Raw genomic sequence first — 19,499 nt, forward strand, 5'->3', positions numbered from 1 at the left:
AGGATTTGTGACAAGCTTCCGAATGGTGCACGCTAAACCCCGCCATCAATGATTGACAGCGGAATTTAACTCGTTCACAGCCACAGGTGGAGCATCGATCCTCCTCCAGCTAATAAAGGCACTTGATAGCTGATTAACCCCTTCGCCAGAAGCCTGTTTTCACCTTCCTGACAGGCCAATTTTTACAATTCTGACCACTGTCAATTTATGAGGTCATAACTCCGGAACACTTCAACGGATCCCGGTGATTTTGAAATTGTTTTCTCGTGACATATTGTACTTTATGCATGTAGAAAAGCCGCGGAGACACCATCACGTGTTTCTCAATGCAAGCAATGAATAGCCAGGCCTTTCACCAGGAAGGAACAACCACAGGAAGGGCAGCATCCAATAAAGGAAAACATCCAATATAGGAAAACCACCTATGCCAAAACATGGTATCCATCCACAGACAGCTGTTTCGGGGTATTTGCCCCTCATCAGTGTAGGAAACTGGCTATTAGGAGCAGTGCCTAGTGAAAAGGCTATAAAAATAAGGATGAATGACCTCGGGGTGATCTAAATATCCAACAGGCTTTTATTTTACCCTTACACCCATGTGTTTGGTATTCTCTCTCTCTCTCTCTCTCTATATATATATATATATATATATACACACACTTTAATGTGATGTCATATGTACATTAGTTGTAGAATGTATTATTTACCATTATATAACTGTCTGAAAACACTAGAGATGCCATGTACTTTTTCAGGAACACTTCCTGCCCGCTTCCACTAACTACAAAAGCAGAGCTTCAGTGCTGCAGACAAAGAAATAATAGTAACCTTAGTAGTGATGAGCGAACATGCTCAGATAAGGTGCTATTCAAGCGTGCTTGTGTGCTAACCGAGCATGCTTAGATAACACCTTATCCGAGCACGTTGGCTCATCACTAAGCCTTAGCACATGCAGCATTGATACTGTTATGCACAGTCTTGAGTAGAGTAAGCTGCTTATGGCGTCACCCACCTACTTTTCAGAGAGGCAGAAATGTCGGGATGTCAATGTGTGTAGGCAAACTGGCAAAATATTATTTTTTTCAATTACTAATTTGCACCAGCTTGATTATGATATATACATATATCACATATGTACATGACACTATGAAAGGACAGTCAAACATTGTTAACATGTTTCTAGTCCATAATAATAATAATAGACAAAAAGGAGTAAAGACCAAACTATCTTACATGTGAGATCTTCAATGGGTTCAGGCTCCATCAAGTCGAGGGCGAGGGCTTCCAGGTTTCGAAAGTGTTGTTGTAGTACGGGGTTCTCGAATGAGTCACTCCTAGGACCAGAAGAACAGGATGGGTTAATGAGAACTACTAGGGATTTCCAGTTCTTTTTAAAAGTGGGACTTAAATATTTAATGGCAAATGTTAAAATACATTGCGCATACCTCCCCTCCTCAGAGAAGAAAACTTACAGAAAATGAAACATTAATCTTCCAAGCCTCACTGTGACAGTTTACAGTACTGGAAATGGCGATCAGAGGGATCTGCGGACTTTTATAAAAATAGTTAATGGGGGTTTTGCATCGATGCAACCAGACATTGCTATATCCACCTGTCAGAAGGAATTCACCCCCTAAACTATACTCACATGTAGTGTCTAAGACAAGTCCAGCAATCCCTTTACAGGGCCAGTCCCTTAGACACTTACTGAGACATTAGGGATTGAATTGATATGCAAATGAGGCAGAATCTGAAGCCTCTGTCACTCCAGCTCTATTCCCCGCCCAGCACTGCCTCCTGCTTGTGTGACGGCTCCTTTGCCTGAAGTCACACAGCACAGAGGCTGTCAGTAAGGCAGGAGCAGGCGGTGCGGAGAGGGATAGAGCTGGAGTGACAGAGGCTGCAGATTCTGCCTCATTTTCATATAATTTCAAACGCTGATTTCTCAGTAATGGAGGAAAGAATCGGCCATGTAAATGCATTGCTGGACTTGCCTTTGAAAGAGCTATTTAGTCAGGGAGTGAAATCCTTCCTTGAAAGCTTTTTATGAAGCAACAGACCAGAGTTTGTATCAGGAAATATTGGTGTGATATTCAAGCTGTATTCTACATAATATTCTATTCTACTATTTAAGATAAAAACAAACACATAAAAGTTAAGGGAATCAGTCACGAGATTCATGTCTGAATCATGGACAGCATGAATGAGACACTGGGTTTGTGGCAGCAGCTAGATATGTTTTCCTTTGAAACGCTGGGGTATTTCAGAGAAGGCACACATGTATAAGATGGGCTGGGACTATGTGTCTCGGCTGACTAGTCCGAGGAAGGTCCCTGGCTGGCTTCTCCCGCCCAGTCTAGAGATAGACCTGTAATTCAAGAAGATCGGGGCAGGAGGAACCCGGCCAGGGACCGGTCTCAGACTAGTCAGCCAACACACGTTCCCTGACCGGCTTTTAAAAGTATGTTTTCTCTAAGGCGCCCAGCGTTTCAAAGGAAAACATCCCTAGCAGCAATCGCATTCATACTGTCCATGATTCGGACATGAATCTGATCACAGGTTCCCTATAACTTTCCTGCATTTAGTTTTATCCCTAATAGTATAGAACAGAGCTGGGCAAAGTGCCACATCCAGTCGAGGAGCCAGAAAACAGAGGCCCACGGGCTGCATGATGCCCGCCTGCCCACTCGCTGTCTCCATCTGCGCTGACTTCTTTGGTAGAGGAGGAGCCTCCGGCCACTTCCTCCACCAATCAGCGTATGAAACAGCTGAAGTGATGAAGTCACTTATATATATATGGTATGGTATATGCTGTGTACTGAGGAGAGTCAGCGCACCGGAGGCAGGGAGAAGCAGAGCGCCGGAGAACGGGGCGAGGTGAGTATGTGGTGTTCTTTTTTTTCATGTGTATGGGATGTTTAGGTGGGCATGGCGGAACTATGGGGGTGTCATCCATGTAGGAGGCTGCAGGTATATAAGGAGGCTGTGTGGGGCTCATGCTGTATATGGGGAGGCTGTGTGGGGCTCATGCGGTATATGGGGAGGCTGTGTGGGGCGCATGCAGTATATAGGGAGGCTGTGTGGGGCTCATGCGGTATATAGGGAGGCTGTGTGGGGCTCATGCAGTATATAGGGAGGCTGTGTGGGGCTCATGCAGTATATAGGGAGGCTGTGTGGGGCTCATGCGGTATATAGGGAGGCTGTGTGGGGCGCATGCAGTATATAGGGAGGCTGTGTGGGGCTCATGCGGTATATAGGGAGGCTGTGTGGGGCTCATGCAGTATATAGGGAGGCTGTGTGGGGCTCATGCAGTATATAGGGAGGCTGTGTGGGGCTCATGCGGTATATAGGGAGGCTGTGTGGGGCTCATGCGGTATATAGGGAGGCTGTGTGGGGCTCATGCAGTATATAGGGAGGCTGTGTGGGGCTCATGCAGTATATAGGGAGGCTGTGTGGGGCTCATGCGGTATATAGGGAGGCTGTGTGGGGCGCATGCAGTATATAGGGAGGCTGTGTGGGGCTCATGCAGTATATAGGGAGGCTGTGTGGGGCTCATGCAGTATATAGGGAGGCTGTGTGGGGCTCATGCTGTATATGGGGAGGCTGTGTGGGGCTCATGCTGTATATGGGGAGGCTGTATGGGGCTCATGCGGTATATAGGGAGGCTGTGTGGGGCTCACACGGTATATAGGGAGGCTGTGTGGGGCTCATGCTGTATATGGGGAGGCTGTGTGGGGCTCATGCGGTATATAGGGAGGCTGTGTGGGGCTCATGCGGTATATAGGGAGGCTGTGTGGGGCGCATGCAGTATATAGGGAGGCTGTGTGGGGCTCATGCGGTATATAGGGAGGCTGTGTGGGGCTCATGCGGTATATAGGGAGGCTGTGTGGGGCTCATGCGGTATATAGGGAGGCTGTGTGGGGCTCATGCGGTATATAGGGAGGCTGTGTGGGGCGCATGCAGTATATAAGGAGGCTGTGTGGGGCTCATGCAGTATATAGGGAGGCTGTGTGGGGCTCATGCTGTATATAGGGAGGCTGTGTGGGGCTCATGCTGTATATGGGGAGGCTGTGTGGGGCTCATGCTGTATATAGGGAGGCTGTGTGGGGCTCATGCTGTATATGGGGAGGCTGTGTGGGGCTCATGCTGTGTATGGGGAGGCTGTATGGGGCTCATGCGGTATATAGGGAGGCTGTGTGGGGCTCATGCAGTATATAGGGAGGCTGTGTGGGGCTCACACGGTATATAGGGAGGCTGTGTGGGGCTCATGCAGTATATAGGGAGGCTGTGTGGGGCTCACACGGTATATAGGGAGGCTGTGTGGGGCTCATGCAGTATATAGGGAGGCTGTGTGGGGCTCATGCTGTATATAGGGAGGCTGTGTGGGGCTCATGCTGTATATGGGGAGGCTGTGTGGGGCTCATGCTGTATATAGGGAGGCTGTGTGGGGCTCATGCTGTATATGGGGAGGCTGTGTGGGGCTCATGCTGTGTATGGGGAGGCTGTATGGGGCTCATGCGGTATATAGGGAGGCTGTGTGGGGCTCATGCAGTATATAGGGAGGCTGTGTGGGGCTCACACGGTATATAGGGAGGCTGTGTGGGGCTCATGCTGTATATGGGGAGGCTGTGTGGGGCTCATGCGGTATATAGGGAGGCTGTGTGGGGCTCATGCGGTATATAGGGAGGCTGTGTGGGGCTCATGCGGTATATAGGGAGGCTGTGTGGGGCTCATGCGGTATATAGGGAGGCTGTGTGGGGCTCATGCGGTATATAGGGAGGCTGTGTGGGGCGCATGCAGTATAAAGGGAGGCTGTGTGGGGCTCATGCAGTATATAGGGAGGCTGTGTGGGGCTCATGCTGTATATAGGGAGGCTGTGTGGGGCTCACGCCGTATATAGGGAGGCTGTGTGGGGCTCATGCCGTATATAGGGAGGCTGTATGGGGGCTTTTACAGTATATAAAGGGCTGCTCAATATTAAGTGATACAATTAATACTAATATAATTATCAATAATATACGGTAATAATTATAATATATCGATATTAATATTGAGCACAATTAATTTCAGTCTATTGGTTCAGCCCTCCACAACAGTCACGGTCTCTCATGTGGCCCCTTGGGAAAATTAATTGCCGACCCCTGGTATAGAATGTTATGTAAGGCTACTTTCACACTAGCGTCGTGCACTGCACGTTGCTATGCGTCGTTTTGTAGAAAAAACGCATCCTGCAAAAGTGCTTGCAGGATGCGTTTTTTCTCCATAGACTAGCATTAGCGATGCAGTGCGACGCATTGCCACATGTCGCAACCGTCATGCGACAGTTGCGTCGGACCGTCGCCACCAAAAAACGTTGCATGTAACGTTTTTTGGTGCGTCGTGTCCAGCATTTCCGACCGCGCATGTGCGGCCGGAACTCCGCCCCCGCCTCCCCGCACCTCACAATGGGGCAGCGGATGCGTTGAAAAACAGCATCCGCTGCCCCCGTTGTGCGGCGCTTCCACATTATGCGTTGATGCGCCGCAACGTCGCATTGCGACGTGCAGTGCACAACGCTAATGTGAAAGTAGCCTAAAATGCAACTTGACTATCCCACCCACTTTTCCTGTTGCAAACTATGGTCTACAAAGTGTTAAATAGAATCTGTCAGCAGGACCCCCTCCTGCCCCCCAAACTGGCAGTGACTAGATCATGATTTGAACTAGTAAGCTGTGACAAAAACTCCTGAGGCCTTCAGATGTAGGTTTTGTCTGAAACACCTGAGCATTTCAGAGTGAAAAGTACCTGGCTGTAATCGCACAGGCTCCGGTCCCTGCTAGTTTGGGCAGAATAAATCTGATGACAGATTTCCCTGTAACAATTTGGCAATATTAATACATTATTTTTATCATATACTTTCGGAGCTTCCGCTATGTAGATACAGTTACAAGGCCTGACATTGTTTGTTACATCTGTACATAAACTTTAGAAATTATTATTATTATTTATTGTTATAGCGCCATTTATTCCATGGCGCTTTACATGTGAGGAGGGGTATACATAATAAAAACAAGTACAATATTCTTAAACAATACAAGTCATAACTGGTACAGTAGGAGAGGACCCTGCCCGTGAAGGCTCAGAATCTACAAGGGATGGGTGAGAATACAGTAGGTGAGGATAGAGCTGGTCATGCAGCGCTTTGGTCGATCGGTGGTTATTATTTATTTATATAGCGCCATTAATTCCATGGTGCTGTACATGAGAAAGGGGTTACGTACAGGGTTATAGATATCGTTTACAGTGAACAAATTTACAATGACAGACTGGTACAGAGGGGAGAGGACCCTGTCCTTGCGGACTTACATTCTACGGGATAATAAATTGAGACGAAGTGACATGGCGCTGGCCGTGGGTGCACGGGACTAAAACTACTGAATCAGGAACAATGCTGTAAATTATTTTGGCTGATCTGGTTTATACGTGTACCTCAAAGCTGACAGCATGCTGATACAGGTCATCCACTAAGGTTATGGTAGTTTATTTATAGGGAATTTGAATGAGATCCACCGCAATCCACATGATAACCCACTGCAGATAGCCTGTTTATTGAATTCAATGGTTTATTCAAACCTCACTATATGGCGGGATGAAACTGTAGAAGCAGGAGCTGGGCTGAAACACGTTCACTTAATATTTTCAACAAAATGACTTATTGCGCTATCCTGATGGCGGAGTACCACTTCCTGAGGATCTAAGCTGCGCCTGTTATACTGAAGGAGGACCATTTTTGCTTGAATATTTCACTATTGATCTTCCCCGGACGGAGCAGCAGCTTTTCACTTACTGGGAAGGTCTGCATGCCCAGACGAGGCCTTCATAGGGTCGGACCTACATTTGCACCACTCTACCAGATGAGTATTTCCAACAGACTCACTGATCGATTAGATAAAACCTGCTGTCTTCAGCTCATTACACTACGGAGCTCCTTATCTTTTCTCCTTTTTGCTTTGCTTTTTGGCACTAGAGGACTTTAATGGGCCCTCCACATTGCTTTTCATACAGAGAGATTTTTTCCAATAAGGCCTTGAAAGCCTTACTGAGAGAATAAAAAAGGCGTGACATCAGTTTTTTTTAAAGGAATGACTTGTGAAGTCTGTTCCAATCATGATCTGATCAAATCAAAGGGAAAAAAATGCACAGATTTCTAACATTAATTTCTCCTGAAAACTTCTGAGGAGGAAAAACCCAGAGTGAATATATTCCAATAATGTTAGGGTACTGTCCTAAGGTGCATGATCCCTATGAGAGGAGAAGTTTATGGGCAGATGCCTTCAGACTTGTGTGCCCATTGATCTTGTTGGTGGGAGAGGTCTTCAACCACACATAGGAGCCACACAATAGGACCCTACCCATATAACATACATCACCCCCACATACCTGTAGTTAAATCTCAGCTTGTGGACAATTTCTTTCATCTTATCCACTTGTTCTTCGCTAGCCGGAATGAGCTCATGGTTATTAATTGTACGAATGTCGTCAGCAAATGGGATGAAAATTAGATTGAAGCCTAAATCCAAAAAGCAAAGCAGAAATATTAGTGTTACAATCTCGAAATTTCAACAATGACACTGATTAGAGGGGTCCGGCCACCATAATCCACACCTGCAGTGTGGGAAAACATACTTAGGAGATCCAATCAGGGTCCACTGCTGGGGTCCAGACTAGTCTGGAGGATTCTAGTGCTCCCGGAGGTGACCGACAGGTCTCTCCCTATGTGCATGAACTCAAGAGACATGTCAATCACCTCCAGCAGTTCTAGAGACCCTCCAGCGATCCCGAGAACTGCAGCATAATCCACCCCACCCCATTCATGCTCTATGCCACAACTAGTGGAGAGCTGAATGGAGGGATAGCTTGCTATTTTGATAATAACCCTTTAATTTGCTCACTTCTTGTAAGTGCAGTCATGTAGTGTATGTTTGTACCTAGTCACAGTCTTTGGACGCAGGACTTTCAAGGGTTATAGAGCAATCTGCAGTGTAAACTCAAGTGCTTCTCCTCCACAAGGTGTCATTGGCAGGCAGGGAGATTTATTGCTATGCAGTAAATTCAGGTTGTGCCAACAAGTAGAAGAAGCAGGTCACTGCAATCTTACCATAGGAACATATTAGTACACACTAGTCCTGAATTTATGATGGGAAAGGTGCAAGCACTTGTGACCTGCCCTGCCCACTCTCTTCATGGATGTTTTCTGCATTGAAGCACCCGACTCCTCACAACATTTCAACTCGCTGGAAAAGGAACCGGCTCTTTATCTTTGCTCCCATGCGCCTATCGTATATTTCTACATGAAGTGCACCGGGGAGGAGGAGAGGCGGTATAATGACACACAGTACTTGGCAGTTGTGGAAATTACTTGTCTGTGTCTCATGTGTAGCAATGTGCATGAAACTTTTCTAAAAGTATACAACAACCTACAGAGACGTCAATGATGCCTGCACGGACCTGGGTAGTTGGCTATCTCTGACAGTCCCATAGACAATGAATGGAGTGGAGGTGGGCAGGCTTGATCTCCGCACTATTCAGGCAGAGCTCCATTCTACAAACCGGCAGGGATCCCAGTATTTCCACAGACTGAAAGTTCTCTGGCCTACAAAATGGCGCTTGATGGAGGAGCATGCAACTGATGGACCGGTCTAGTCAACTGCCCCTCCATCAGCAGGAGCGCTGCACGGATCCAACAAGCAGGCATTGCTACAGAAAGGAAGAGATATGAGCTGAACCTGCAATACATTTCTATTAGTAAGTGCCACATGAAGTGGACACCCCCGGTAATGTTTGCATTGGCCATGATGAAGCAATAACCCACCTTTATAGCACATTAACTATCATTCACTACTTGTCTCCTGAAGTAAATAATATAAATCTTTAATGCTCTCACCAGGAGGTTTAAGTGGTACATTTTCATCATCCAGCTTCTCTTCCTGTGGGACCAATGCGACAAAACGGGGTGGTGTATTTCTGCGGGGGGTGTACCTGCAAATGGCCATGACCTGTCGCTTCAGGCATTTAATGAGCAGGGCCTGAAATAACGTGCTGCTTCCTAAAGAGAAAGAATTCATGTGCCGGTCAGTACACAACCATCACGGGCGTTTCATCTACTCACTTCATCAGTTCTGAGAAGATTATTACAGAATTACATAAAAGAAGAAATACCGCAATCGGGTTTTCACATTTATACCATTATATGTAACACTTTGTGTATATTACATCTGGGTTTTTGGAGTGATGGTTTTTTAGGTTACATTTGTAGAATACCACCGTGATTAATGTCCTGGAAGGACCAAAACATTGGTGGTTTCTTCAAGTATTCTGGCAATTTGCGTTCTGCAACAATACATTGGATTGAAGAAAAATACAAGTTATGGCTGGATTAATGACCGAGATCTCAGGAAAGAAATCTGTTGAGCAGCACAAGTGCTAGAGTTTGACTCTTGAAGGTTACAAGATGGGAATCCTTCCGTTTTTCCTGTGCTCTTCCAGCCTGGAGTGGCAACCATAATCTACTAAGTTTGTGGAGGGAATGTGCTTGTTAATATAGTTTTGAGGTTAGAGCAGCCTTGGCAGCTAGTCAAGAGAGAAGAAGCTGCAAGTTCTAGTGGAGCCGGCAGTCCGGCACAAACAGGCACCAAGACAACCCAATTACTGCCATTTTAATAATCAGGATAGAATTCAATTGGAAATAATTCACAAATGTCCTCCACGACTTGGGGATGATCTTAGAGCGGTGTGAATCTTCTATTTTTCACTGTATATAAGCTTTATAAGGAACCTCTCAAGTGATCAATGCTGCTGAAACCACGAACTGCATGGATCAGATCCTGGCTGTATGATTGCAGCCAGGTATGTCTTTCGGGGAAATGGGTTCTTCTACACAAGCGGACATAAGGGTACAATGGCTCTACAGGGGTACTCGGATGTCTGGCTAAACTCAGGAGCTAGTGTAAGAGCGTAAAGTAAGCGACAGGGTCATGCCTACATCGGTGTACACGAGCAGTCCCTGTAAATCCTCAGTATACGCGTACCCTGGGACTGCGCCGCCTTTTCTATTAGCCTTCAAGACACATCCAGGAGCAAACAAGGGTAATATAGAAACTTTCGGTAACAACTCCTGAAAATTTATATAACGCATACATGGAAAACATCGTTATCTTGCAAATCACTTTTAATATAAGAGATTCTAGAAATGGCTGAAGAAACTGTAGAATCCATCAACTACGGTAATTTGTGGACACGTTGCTGTCATTTTAGCTTTAAATACTGCCTCCCTGTACTGATGGGGCAAAATAGACAACTTTCATCCAATATTCACCACCCAACAATTAATTTACAAAAATTGGATCAGAATTAACCCTTTTTAAGCATGCACTTGGTGAAATTAAACAAATGTATTAGGAAAGTGTATAAAATAGTTGCAACAGCTACAGGTTCATTTCAGAATTGCTTCGGTGAGCGTGCAATGTCCATGTAATAGAAAAGCCAAAAAGAACTTAAAACTCCACCGCTGCCCTTGAAGCCATGGCAAGTAGTCTGATAATAAACATCATGCTGTTCCAGCTGGTGACTATTGATGGTTTTGCGGAGCTGTCCATGTGAATTACTGGATTAAAGCAATCATGCAATGTCTGGCACGAGGCCCATTCTGCACGGCCTGTGGCAGGAGGGACAGTCACAGTGCTTCATTCTGCATTATATAGTACTAAGCGAATCAGGTAGACACCAAGGTAATGGACACAGACACCAACTCAAACAACAGAGTAACTAACCACTATCAGGAGCAGGGAGAGTAAAGGGAGGGAGGAGAGCACGTAACTGCAGATCAATGGGATGGAAATAGCTGACTGGCATGTTAGGAGCTAACTCCCCTCCTGGAATGTAACTACTGTACATACTCTGGTGGTGGAGCTCCATAGAAAACAAGCTGTACACTATGATTACATTAAGATAGAAAGTCTCGCAGGAGAATGACAGCAGATAGCAAAATTAAGTCAGTTGACAGCGCACATATTTTCATGCTGTCTAACTAACTAAAGCAGTTTAAAGGGAACCGGTCAGCAGGATTATGCACAGTAACCTACACACAGTGTCAGGTCGGCGACGTTATACAGGGTGGGCCATTTATATAGATACACCTGGGTGGGTCATGTATATGGATACACCTAAATAAAATGGGAATGTTTGGTGATATCAACTTCCTGTTTGTGGCACATTAGTATATGGGAGGGGGGAAAACTTTTCAAGACGGGTGGTGACCATGGCGGCCATTTTGAAGTCAGCCATTTTGGATGCAACTTTATAAATGGCCCACCCAGGTGTATCCATATAAATGGCCCACCCTGTACTGATTAAAATGATACCTTGGCTGATGAAATCTGTCTTGTGGTTGTTGTTTAATCTGTATTTTCAGTTTTGAGTTAATGATATGCTCATGCTCCAGGGCGGCCTGTGGGGGGTCTTTATGTGGCGCTCTGATTAGGTATTTATCTACACGAGAGACTAACAGGAGTTTGGTTTAAAAATAGTACAAACAATCTTTATTAATACACCAATTAACATGTACACACTACAAACAATGATCACAGATGTGTAAAAAGACACCTAAAACCAAAACGAGCAAGCCGCATGTAAGATGGGTGCCCTGTCTAGGAATAAATACGGTGGTAACTGGGAGAAATCCACCGCAACCCTACACCTCCTAAAGGACAAGGACTCATGTCCTAACTTGAACCTAATGGATTGCACCTATGCCCATAAAAATCGTGGCCGTATAAATGCACCATGTGCTAAATAAATGTAACGGATGGGTATAGGGGAGAGAGGGGAGCGGAAGGATCCTCACCACATGCAGCACTGCTCACCAGAAGTCCCCGACGCGCGTTTCGCTGCTTCTCAGCCCTGCTTTCTCAAGGGGAAGTATGGCTTAACTCTCCTGGAGGACCTTAAGTATCCATGGATACAGGTCACGTGTGTGTCATGTGACCGGGCAAGTAGATTGCTGCTTCTGAGCGGCGCATGCGCTGATCATCACAGATGAAATCCCCCCTCCTCCCCCGCCCGGGCTCGCCCAGATGCATGCTGTGAATAGGTACCAAAGGTCCCAGTCACGCATGCCACCGGACCGTGCCGGACAAAGGGAGGTGGGCGATCGTGACACATCAACGCCTGCGCACTGCAGCAAATAGCCAAAAGTGAATAAATATCCATATGTCCCCACAACCAAATTAAAAACAATAGCAATGATTAAAACACTTGTCCTTGGTATTACAACAAAATATCACAAACTCTTTCTTCCAAATATCTGGTATGCTTCCATTATCTCGTTTAGTCCACAATCGGGATCTTTCTATATCCATAAAGAGAATTCCAGTCCATAAGAACCAAACATAGTGATAACTGTGTTATATCCAAAAGGACCTATATGTGACACAATACAAAAGTTAAAACCACACCAAAAAACGTTTTAAAAAAGTACAAAGGGAGGGGGTCAAAGGGAATTTTTAATGATCTTATAGAAAAGGGCCAAAATTTAGGGACTCATTGAGTCCTGCTGGTTTAACGGTTCCCAAAGTAACAATCCATTTTAATTCACGTTGCCCTAGGAGTTTTTTTATGTCACCACCCCTAATTCCTACATGTACAACGTCAATTCCTCTTACCATAAAATCTTTTGGATTGCAATTATGAACCAATCTAAAATGTTTAGGAATGGTCTTTAATGTCGCCACATCTTCTACCGTTCTCGCTGCGCTGATATCCCGTACGTGTTCCCTTACGCGCACTCTCAATTCACGTGATGTCAGTCCCACATAAATTAGAGAACACCCACAAGTGGCATAGTATATCACGTTACTTGTGCTACAAGAGATATATTCTCTTATGTCGTATTCTTTTTTGCCATCAGCTGAACTGAAGGATGCCGTGCGTAAGATGTTGGCACAAGCCACACAGTGGCCACATTTAAAAGAACCTTTAGTTGGTCTTGTCGCACCAAATGGGTTTCTGTTTGGTGCTGTATAATGGCTTGATATTAACAAATCCCTAAGATTTTTGGATCTGCGAGGGGTCATTAATGGTCGATCTGCAAGGATTTTATGGTAAGAGGAATTGACGTTGTACATGTAGGAATTAGGGGTGGTGACATAAAAAAACTCCTAGGGCAACGTGAATTAAAATGGATTGTTACTTTGGGAACCGTTAAACCAGCAGGACTCAATGAGTCCCTAAATTTTGGCCCTTTTCTATAAGATCATTAAAAATTCCCTTTGACCCCCTCCCTTTGTACTTTTTTAAAACGTTTTTTGGTGTGGTTTTAACTTTTGTATTGTGTCACATATAGGTCCTTTTGGATATAACACAGTTATCACTATGTTTGGTTCTTATGGACTGGAATTCTCTTTATGGATATAGAAAGATCCCGATTGTGGACTAAACGAGATAATGGAAGCATACCAGATATTTGGAAGAAAGAGTTTGTGATATTTTGTTGTAATACCAAGGACAAGTGTTTTAATCATTGCTATTGTTTTTAATTTGGTTGTGGGGACATATGGATATTTATTCACTTTTGGCTATTTGCTGCAGTGCGCAGGCGTTGATGTGTCACGATCGCCCACCTCCCTTTGTCCGGCACGGTCCGGTGGCATGCGTGACTGGGACCTTTGGTACCTATTCACAGCATGCATCTGGGCGAGCCCGGGCGGGGGAGGAGGGGGGATTTCATCTGTGATGATCAGCGCATGCGCCGCTCAGAAGCAGCAATCTACTTGCCCGGTCACATGACACACACGTGACCTGTATCCATGGATACTTAAGGTCCTCCAGGAGAGTTAAGCCATACTTCCCCTTGAGAAAGCAGGGCTGAGAAGCAGCGAAACGCGCGTCGGGGACTTCTGGTGAGCAGTGCTGCATGTGGTGAGGATCCTTCCGCTCCCCTCTCTCCCCTATACCCATCCGTTACATTTATTTAGCACATGGTGCATTTATACGGCCACGATTTTTATGGGCATAGGTGCAATCCATTAGGTTCAAGTTAGGACATGAGTCCTTGTCCTTTAGGAGGTGTAGGGTTGCGGTGGATTTCTCCCAGTTACCACCGTATTTATTCCTAGACAGGGCACCCATCTTACATGCGGCTTGCTCGTTTTGGTTTTAGGTGTCTTTTTACACATCTGTGATCATTGTTTGTAGTGTGTACATGTTAATTGGTGTATTAATAAAGATTGTTTGTACTATTTTTAAACCAAACTCCTGTTAGTCTCTCGTGTTGATATGATCGTGTAAGGAGGTAAATATAGTGACTAGGTAATTTACGATAGTCACGTTATGAGTCTGGATTTTGTTATATTAGGTATTTATCTGTATGGCTTCTGATCCCTCAGTGATCTGCCCCCTAGTTTGCATAGTGAATATCTGTACATACTGAAGGAAAAAAAAAAAATTCTGCAGGCAGACGCCGGCCGTGTCACCTGTGCTGCAGCATAATCGCATGTTTAATGTCCCAAAAATAAATGTGGTTGATGTTATTCAGGTAGAGAAAAAAATCCATTTTAAAATGGTGCCCGCCGCACCTGTGCAGTAGCTGCTATCGGTGTATATAGGTGATCCAATAGCTGCTACTCTGCATGCGCCGGGGGTGCTATATTGCTGGAGAGGAAAAAAAATTCCTTCTCCAAGATAGCAGCGCCCACACCTGCGCAGTAGCTGCTCGCGGCTATTTCCGATATCTGCTACTGCGCAGGAGGCGCCATCTTGGAGGAGGAATTTCTTTGTTCTTCTCCAGCAATATAGCGCTGCTGGCGCATGCGCAATAACTGTAATTGGATCATCTATATACACCGATAGCAGCTTCTGCACAGGTGCTGCGGGCACCATTTTAAAATGGATTTTTTTCCCTATCTGAATAACATCACATTTTTTATTGGGACACTAACATGCGATTATGCTGCAGCACAGGTTCCACGGCCGGCGTCTGCCTCTAGATGGGTTTTTTTCTTCAGTATGTACTGATATTCATTATGTTAACTAGGGGGCAGGTCAGTGAGGGGTCAATGACTTGTCAGAAGCCATACTGGCGAATACCTAATCAGAGCACCACATGAAGACCCCCACAGGCCGCCCTGGAGCACAAGCATATCATTAACACAAAACTGAAAATAAAGATTAAACAACAACCACAAGACGGATTTCATCACCAGATATCATTGTCATCAGTATAACGGCGCCGACCTGACAGTGCCTGTGGGTTACTGAGCACAATCCTGCTGACAGGTTCCCTTTAATAACATGAGAATGCCCTATTTATTCTTCAGGCCAAAACAAGACTTACCACTGACGATGGACTCCTCTGGATAAACAAATTGGGCAGGTCGGATAAAATGATGTTTTTTTAGCAATGTGATTGGTTTAAAACCAATCAATACCAGGCTAGGATCATCAAACCTCTTCAGCTGTTCAGTCTCCTCCTTCTCGAGTACAATCTGCCGGTTTCCGTAACTCTGACCAAAGGAAAAAAATCAATCCGTTTACCTGATGTTAATTAGATATGGATGAAATTATTTTCAGGACCCTGCAAACGGCCTCTTACCTGATGGCATCCCTGGCTCCTCTGTTGACTAGCTGGCCTGGTGCGACATCATCGTTGTGGCATGACGCACTAACACAACATGGCACCGTGCCAGCTAATCAAAGAGGAGTCAGACATGCCGCTCCAGAAGAGGCGGTTCACAGGGCTCCCGTCCCGCCGTCACTAAATTCTGACTTGGCCACTGGACCGGTTTCCTACTAAATTATTTACTTATCGATCGTACTAATCAAGCATGGCGGATTAGCCCCTACACTCAGAGATTACCATCACCCTAAATACCTGAGCTTTCTTGGTATCACTGGGAAGCAGGAGACTACCCGTCTCCCTGTTGAATGTTCTTGTCTTTGTTTTTACAGGCTCGTTGCTGTCTCTGTACAGCCTTACGGGAGCTGGTTTCATAGCCTTTTGGACCAAGTTATACACTCCCACGGTAAGATAGAGGTCATCATTCAACTTTAAAGGGATTCTGAATTAAGAAGAAAAATAATCATAGGAAGAATTAAAATCTGAGTGAACACATTAAAAGATATTCTATTAGCTGTGGATGTTAAATTCACAGTAAAAGTACTGTACACACTTTGCAGATTTGGTACATTTTTTCCTTGCAGATTTTCTAGATAAACATGAAGCAATCCTGATGCCGGCAAAGTGAACGAGAAACCTGATGTGTCACGCACACGTTGCATATTTTTGACTTGCAAATTTGATTCAGAAAATAATCTGCCGCATGTCAATTTTCTGTGCGTTTTTCACCATCGACTTCACTCAAATTAGTCAAAAACACACCAAAAACACATGTTTTTGCAGCTGTGAGAAATGGTGCAGAAACGTTACTCAATGTGTGCACATACCCTTATAACACACCCTTGTACTTTAACAAAATGAACACACTGGATCCCATCAGTGTTTCCCAAAATATTTGAAGGTGTAATAATGGGGCACAACTGATTTTTTAGGTTGCCTGGAAACAGAAATATATTCTTATTTTTTATTTTTGTATTGTTATCCAAACACCCTATGATTATAAAGGGCTCATGTAAAATGGCATATGCCTATTAGGGCATGCTGGGGAATAACCGTGTGCGGCCTTCAATGGGCCCTTCTCTATGTATTCTATGGGCTCAGACTTCATCAGGATAGTTCCCTATGACAGGGATAAAGGCCCCCACCACACTTTGTCCCTGCACTGACATTGATAAAGGCATGCAAGAATGGATAAACAGATGATTTGGAAAGCAATGGACTGTCCTTAACAGTCACAATGGCTAGGTGGGTTCTTTTGTGTCGTTGCAGCGATCCATGCCAACATGATGCTGTCAGCACAGGGAATTGGGTCATAAATGATATGAGAAACAGTCCCTCGCCCATTTGTAACATTAAAAACATTACAAGAAATAAAAGCTCTTATGGGGAAAGAAATGTTTTTCTGTTATGCGTCTCACCAAAAGCGCATGGCATAATGGGGCAGTGAGCGGGCATTGCATCACTATTAGGCTCTTATATAGAAATGCACAAATCCGAACTTTAAAGTTTGGGGTTCGTAGAGGAGAGTTACCGGGGCTAAATGCTGAAAATGGACTGCTCTTCTTCGCATAAGGGAACATTAATGATACACTGCACTAATGCACAGCAAGTTACAATAGGCTATAGTCTGTGGCAGACCCCGGGGCCATTGTTAAACCCTCGGCTACCCATCACCCACCCACAATCGCAGTCTGAGGGAGCACGCTTTCTCTGCCAAACTCCTCAAATGCCGTGATTGCCATTGACAGCAGCACGTGTGGGGGTAATCTGCTAGGATATAACACAATTACATATGTGCCCGCACCATCCCCATATCCTGATGTGGGAACTTACTCCCAATCAGGACTTATGTCGAGAAGGGGTTAATAGTGTTAACTGTTGGTCTCCTACCTGCACATAGATCTCTTCTTATTTTCCTTGGCCCGCACTTTTCTCATGAGGTCTTCCAGCTTTCTGGAAGCTTTAAATTGTACGCCGAGGTCTTCATCATCTTCAATATTCACAATATCACGATAGAATAAGGAGAAGTCAAAACCACCGTCTTTTTCAAGATGCATGAGATCCAAGAAAATCCCTGAAAATACCCAATAATGCCTGTGAAGTTTAGTTACAAATCTGCAACTTCATAAACCTGAGCATTCAGCCATTTATTCCTGATCCATTTGGTGACAACTAGGCCTCTTTCACACATCAGTTTTTATAGAATCAGTCACAATCCGTCAAAGTGTTGAAAAGACGGATCCTGTGCAGATTGTAAAAAACTGATGCACTGGATCCGTTTTTTTTACGGATCTGTCGAAGCAGCTGCCACAGGAATTTAAAGGCAGAGAGAGAGAGCGAGAGAGATCCCTGAATTGGAAAATGGGTTAAATTAAAGGAACAGAAATTCTTCCAGGCATGCTCAGTTTAAAAAAAACGGAATCCGTTGCTGGGTTCCGTCTTTTGACGGACAGCGACGGATCTTGCGAACATAGCCTTCTAGCCAAGGACGGACGCCGCTGGCCGACTTTTCAACGCAGACGAAAAACATTTCTTTCTAGGTCTTCTCCAGACGATGGATAAACAAATTCCGACGGATCCAGCGCACGACGGAGGAAACGTGAGGCCATCCGTCGTAATCCGTCGCTAATACAAGTCTATAAGAAAAAGACGTATCCAGCGGGCAAATTCACTGGATCCGTTTTTTTTTCACAAAACGACGGATTTTGACCGAAACAAAAAGACTGAAGTGTGATAGAGGCTTTACACGGATTGTTCAGTACTTTTATACTGATGGTCTATCCCTTAGGAGAGGCCATGAATATCAGAATGGGTGGGAGTGATCACCAGCACCCTCGCCGATCAGCTGTTCCTGGCCGGATGTGGTCCGTTACGGAGCGGAACAGCACGGATCAGTCAACTGTGTAGTGGCTGCAGCCGGGTTATGCACATCTGCAGTACCCCTGCACTAGAATAGGCCATCAATATATAAGAACTGGAGAACCGCTTTAAATGCAATGTAGAGAGCATAAATATATTTGTCCTGAATATACAGTATATCATTCCACAAACAAAATATAATTCTTTGGCAAAATATATATTCTCTCTCTAAGGCAAAATACTACAGCCAAACACATTAAAAGACTATACAAAAGTGTACATTTCAGCAAGAAGGGCTGTACTACTGCATAAGTGCAAGTATGTACGGGCTCAACAGAAGAGTCTGTACGCTGCAGCTCCGCGCTTCTGTGGCTGAACAGTCTAGAACAGGGCAACCCATGGCTCGCGGCCACAGTACAGATCTCCCCCCACGCCGCCATCCCTTCTGAGAGACTGTTGCTCATGTCCCCCTGTGTCTGCACAGTATGAGAATACAGAGCTGCTAATCAGAGAGCGCTGAGGGACTTATGGTTCCTCCCTCTCAGATGAGCAGCACATGTAGCCACAGAACCATGCTGAACAGCCCTCAGCCCCAGCATATTACAGAGAACCCGCCATGTAAAATAACGATGTCAGCCCCTGCAGATATAGGGTTAATCTGAAGGTTAATAGCATTGTGACACCATGTGGCCACCACACAGAGCCCGGCTGCCGGGAGGAATTGAACTTTATCCCCCCCGGCAGCCCTGCTCTTTCAGTCATAGGGCGATGCTGGCACAGGTGCTGTCACTGCTCTGTGTATAGAGAGTGGCGACTGTAAGCTCGCCCCCGACACTGCCTGACAGCAGGCTCCAACACTGAACTACAACTCTGAGCGGCCACTCTCTATACACAGAGCGGTGACAGAAACCGCACCAGCGCCTCCCCATGACTTCAAAAGGGATGGGGTAAAGTTTAGCTCCTCCTGGCAGTGGGGCTCTGAGTGTGGTAG

At 45.3% G+C, this 19,499-nt stretch overlaps 1 protein-coding gene across 1 annotated transcript in view; it reads right to left on the bottom strand.

The window, feature by feature from the left end:
- The window catches only part of XRCC6 (X-ray repair cross complementing 6), a 54,303-nt gene that overhangs the window by 5,858 nt on the left and 28,946 nt on the right, over positions 1–19,499 (bottom strand). Inside the window, exons 6-11 of the mRNA XM_077278599.1 lie at positions 17,540–17,723; positions 15,905–16,091; positions 15,368–15,536; positions 8,924–9,085; positions 7,420–7,549; positions 1,234–1,334 (exon numbers count right to left, since the gene is read on the bottom strand). Of these exons, the coding sequence (XP_077134714.1) occupies positions 1,234–1,334; positions 7,420–7,549; positions 8,924–9,085; positions 15,368–15,536; positions 15,905–16,091; positions 17,540–17,723 (933 nt within the window). The remainder of the gene's footprint in view (positions 1–1,233; positions 1,335–7,419; positions 7,550–8,923; positions 9,086–15,367; positions 15,537–15,904; positions 16,092–17,539; positions 17,724–19,499) is intronic.

The sequence above is a fragment of the Ranitomeya variabilis genome, chromosome 8 (genome assembly GCF_051348905.1).
Source record: "Ranitomeya variabilis isolate aRanVar5 chromosome 8, aRanVar5.hap1, whole genome shotgun sequence".
Classification (NCBI taxonomy): Eukaryota; Metazoa; Chordata; class Amphibia; order Anura; family Dendrobatidae; genus Ranitomeya; species Ranitomeya variabilis.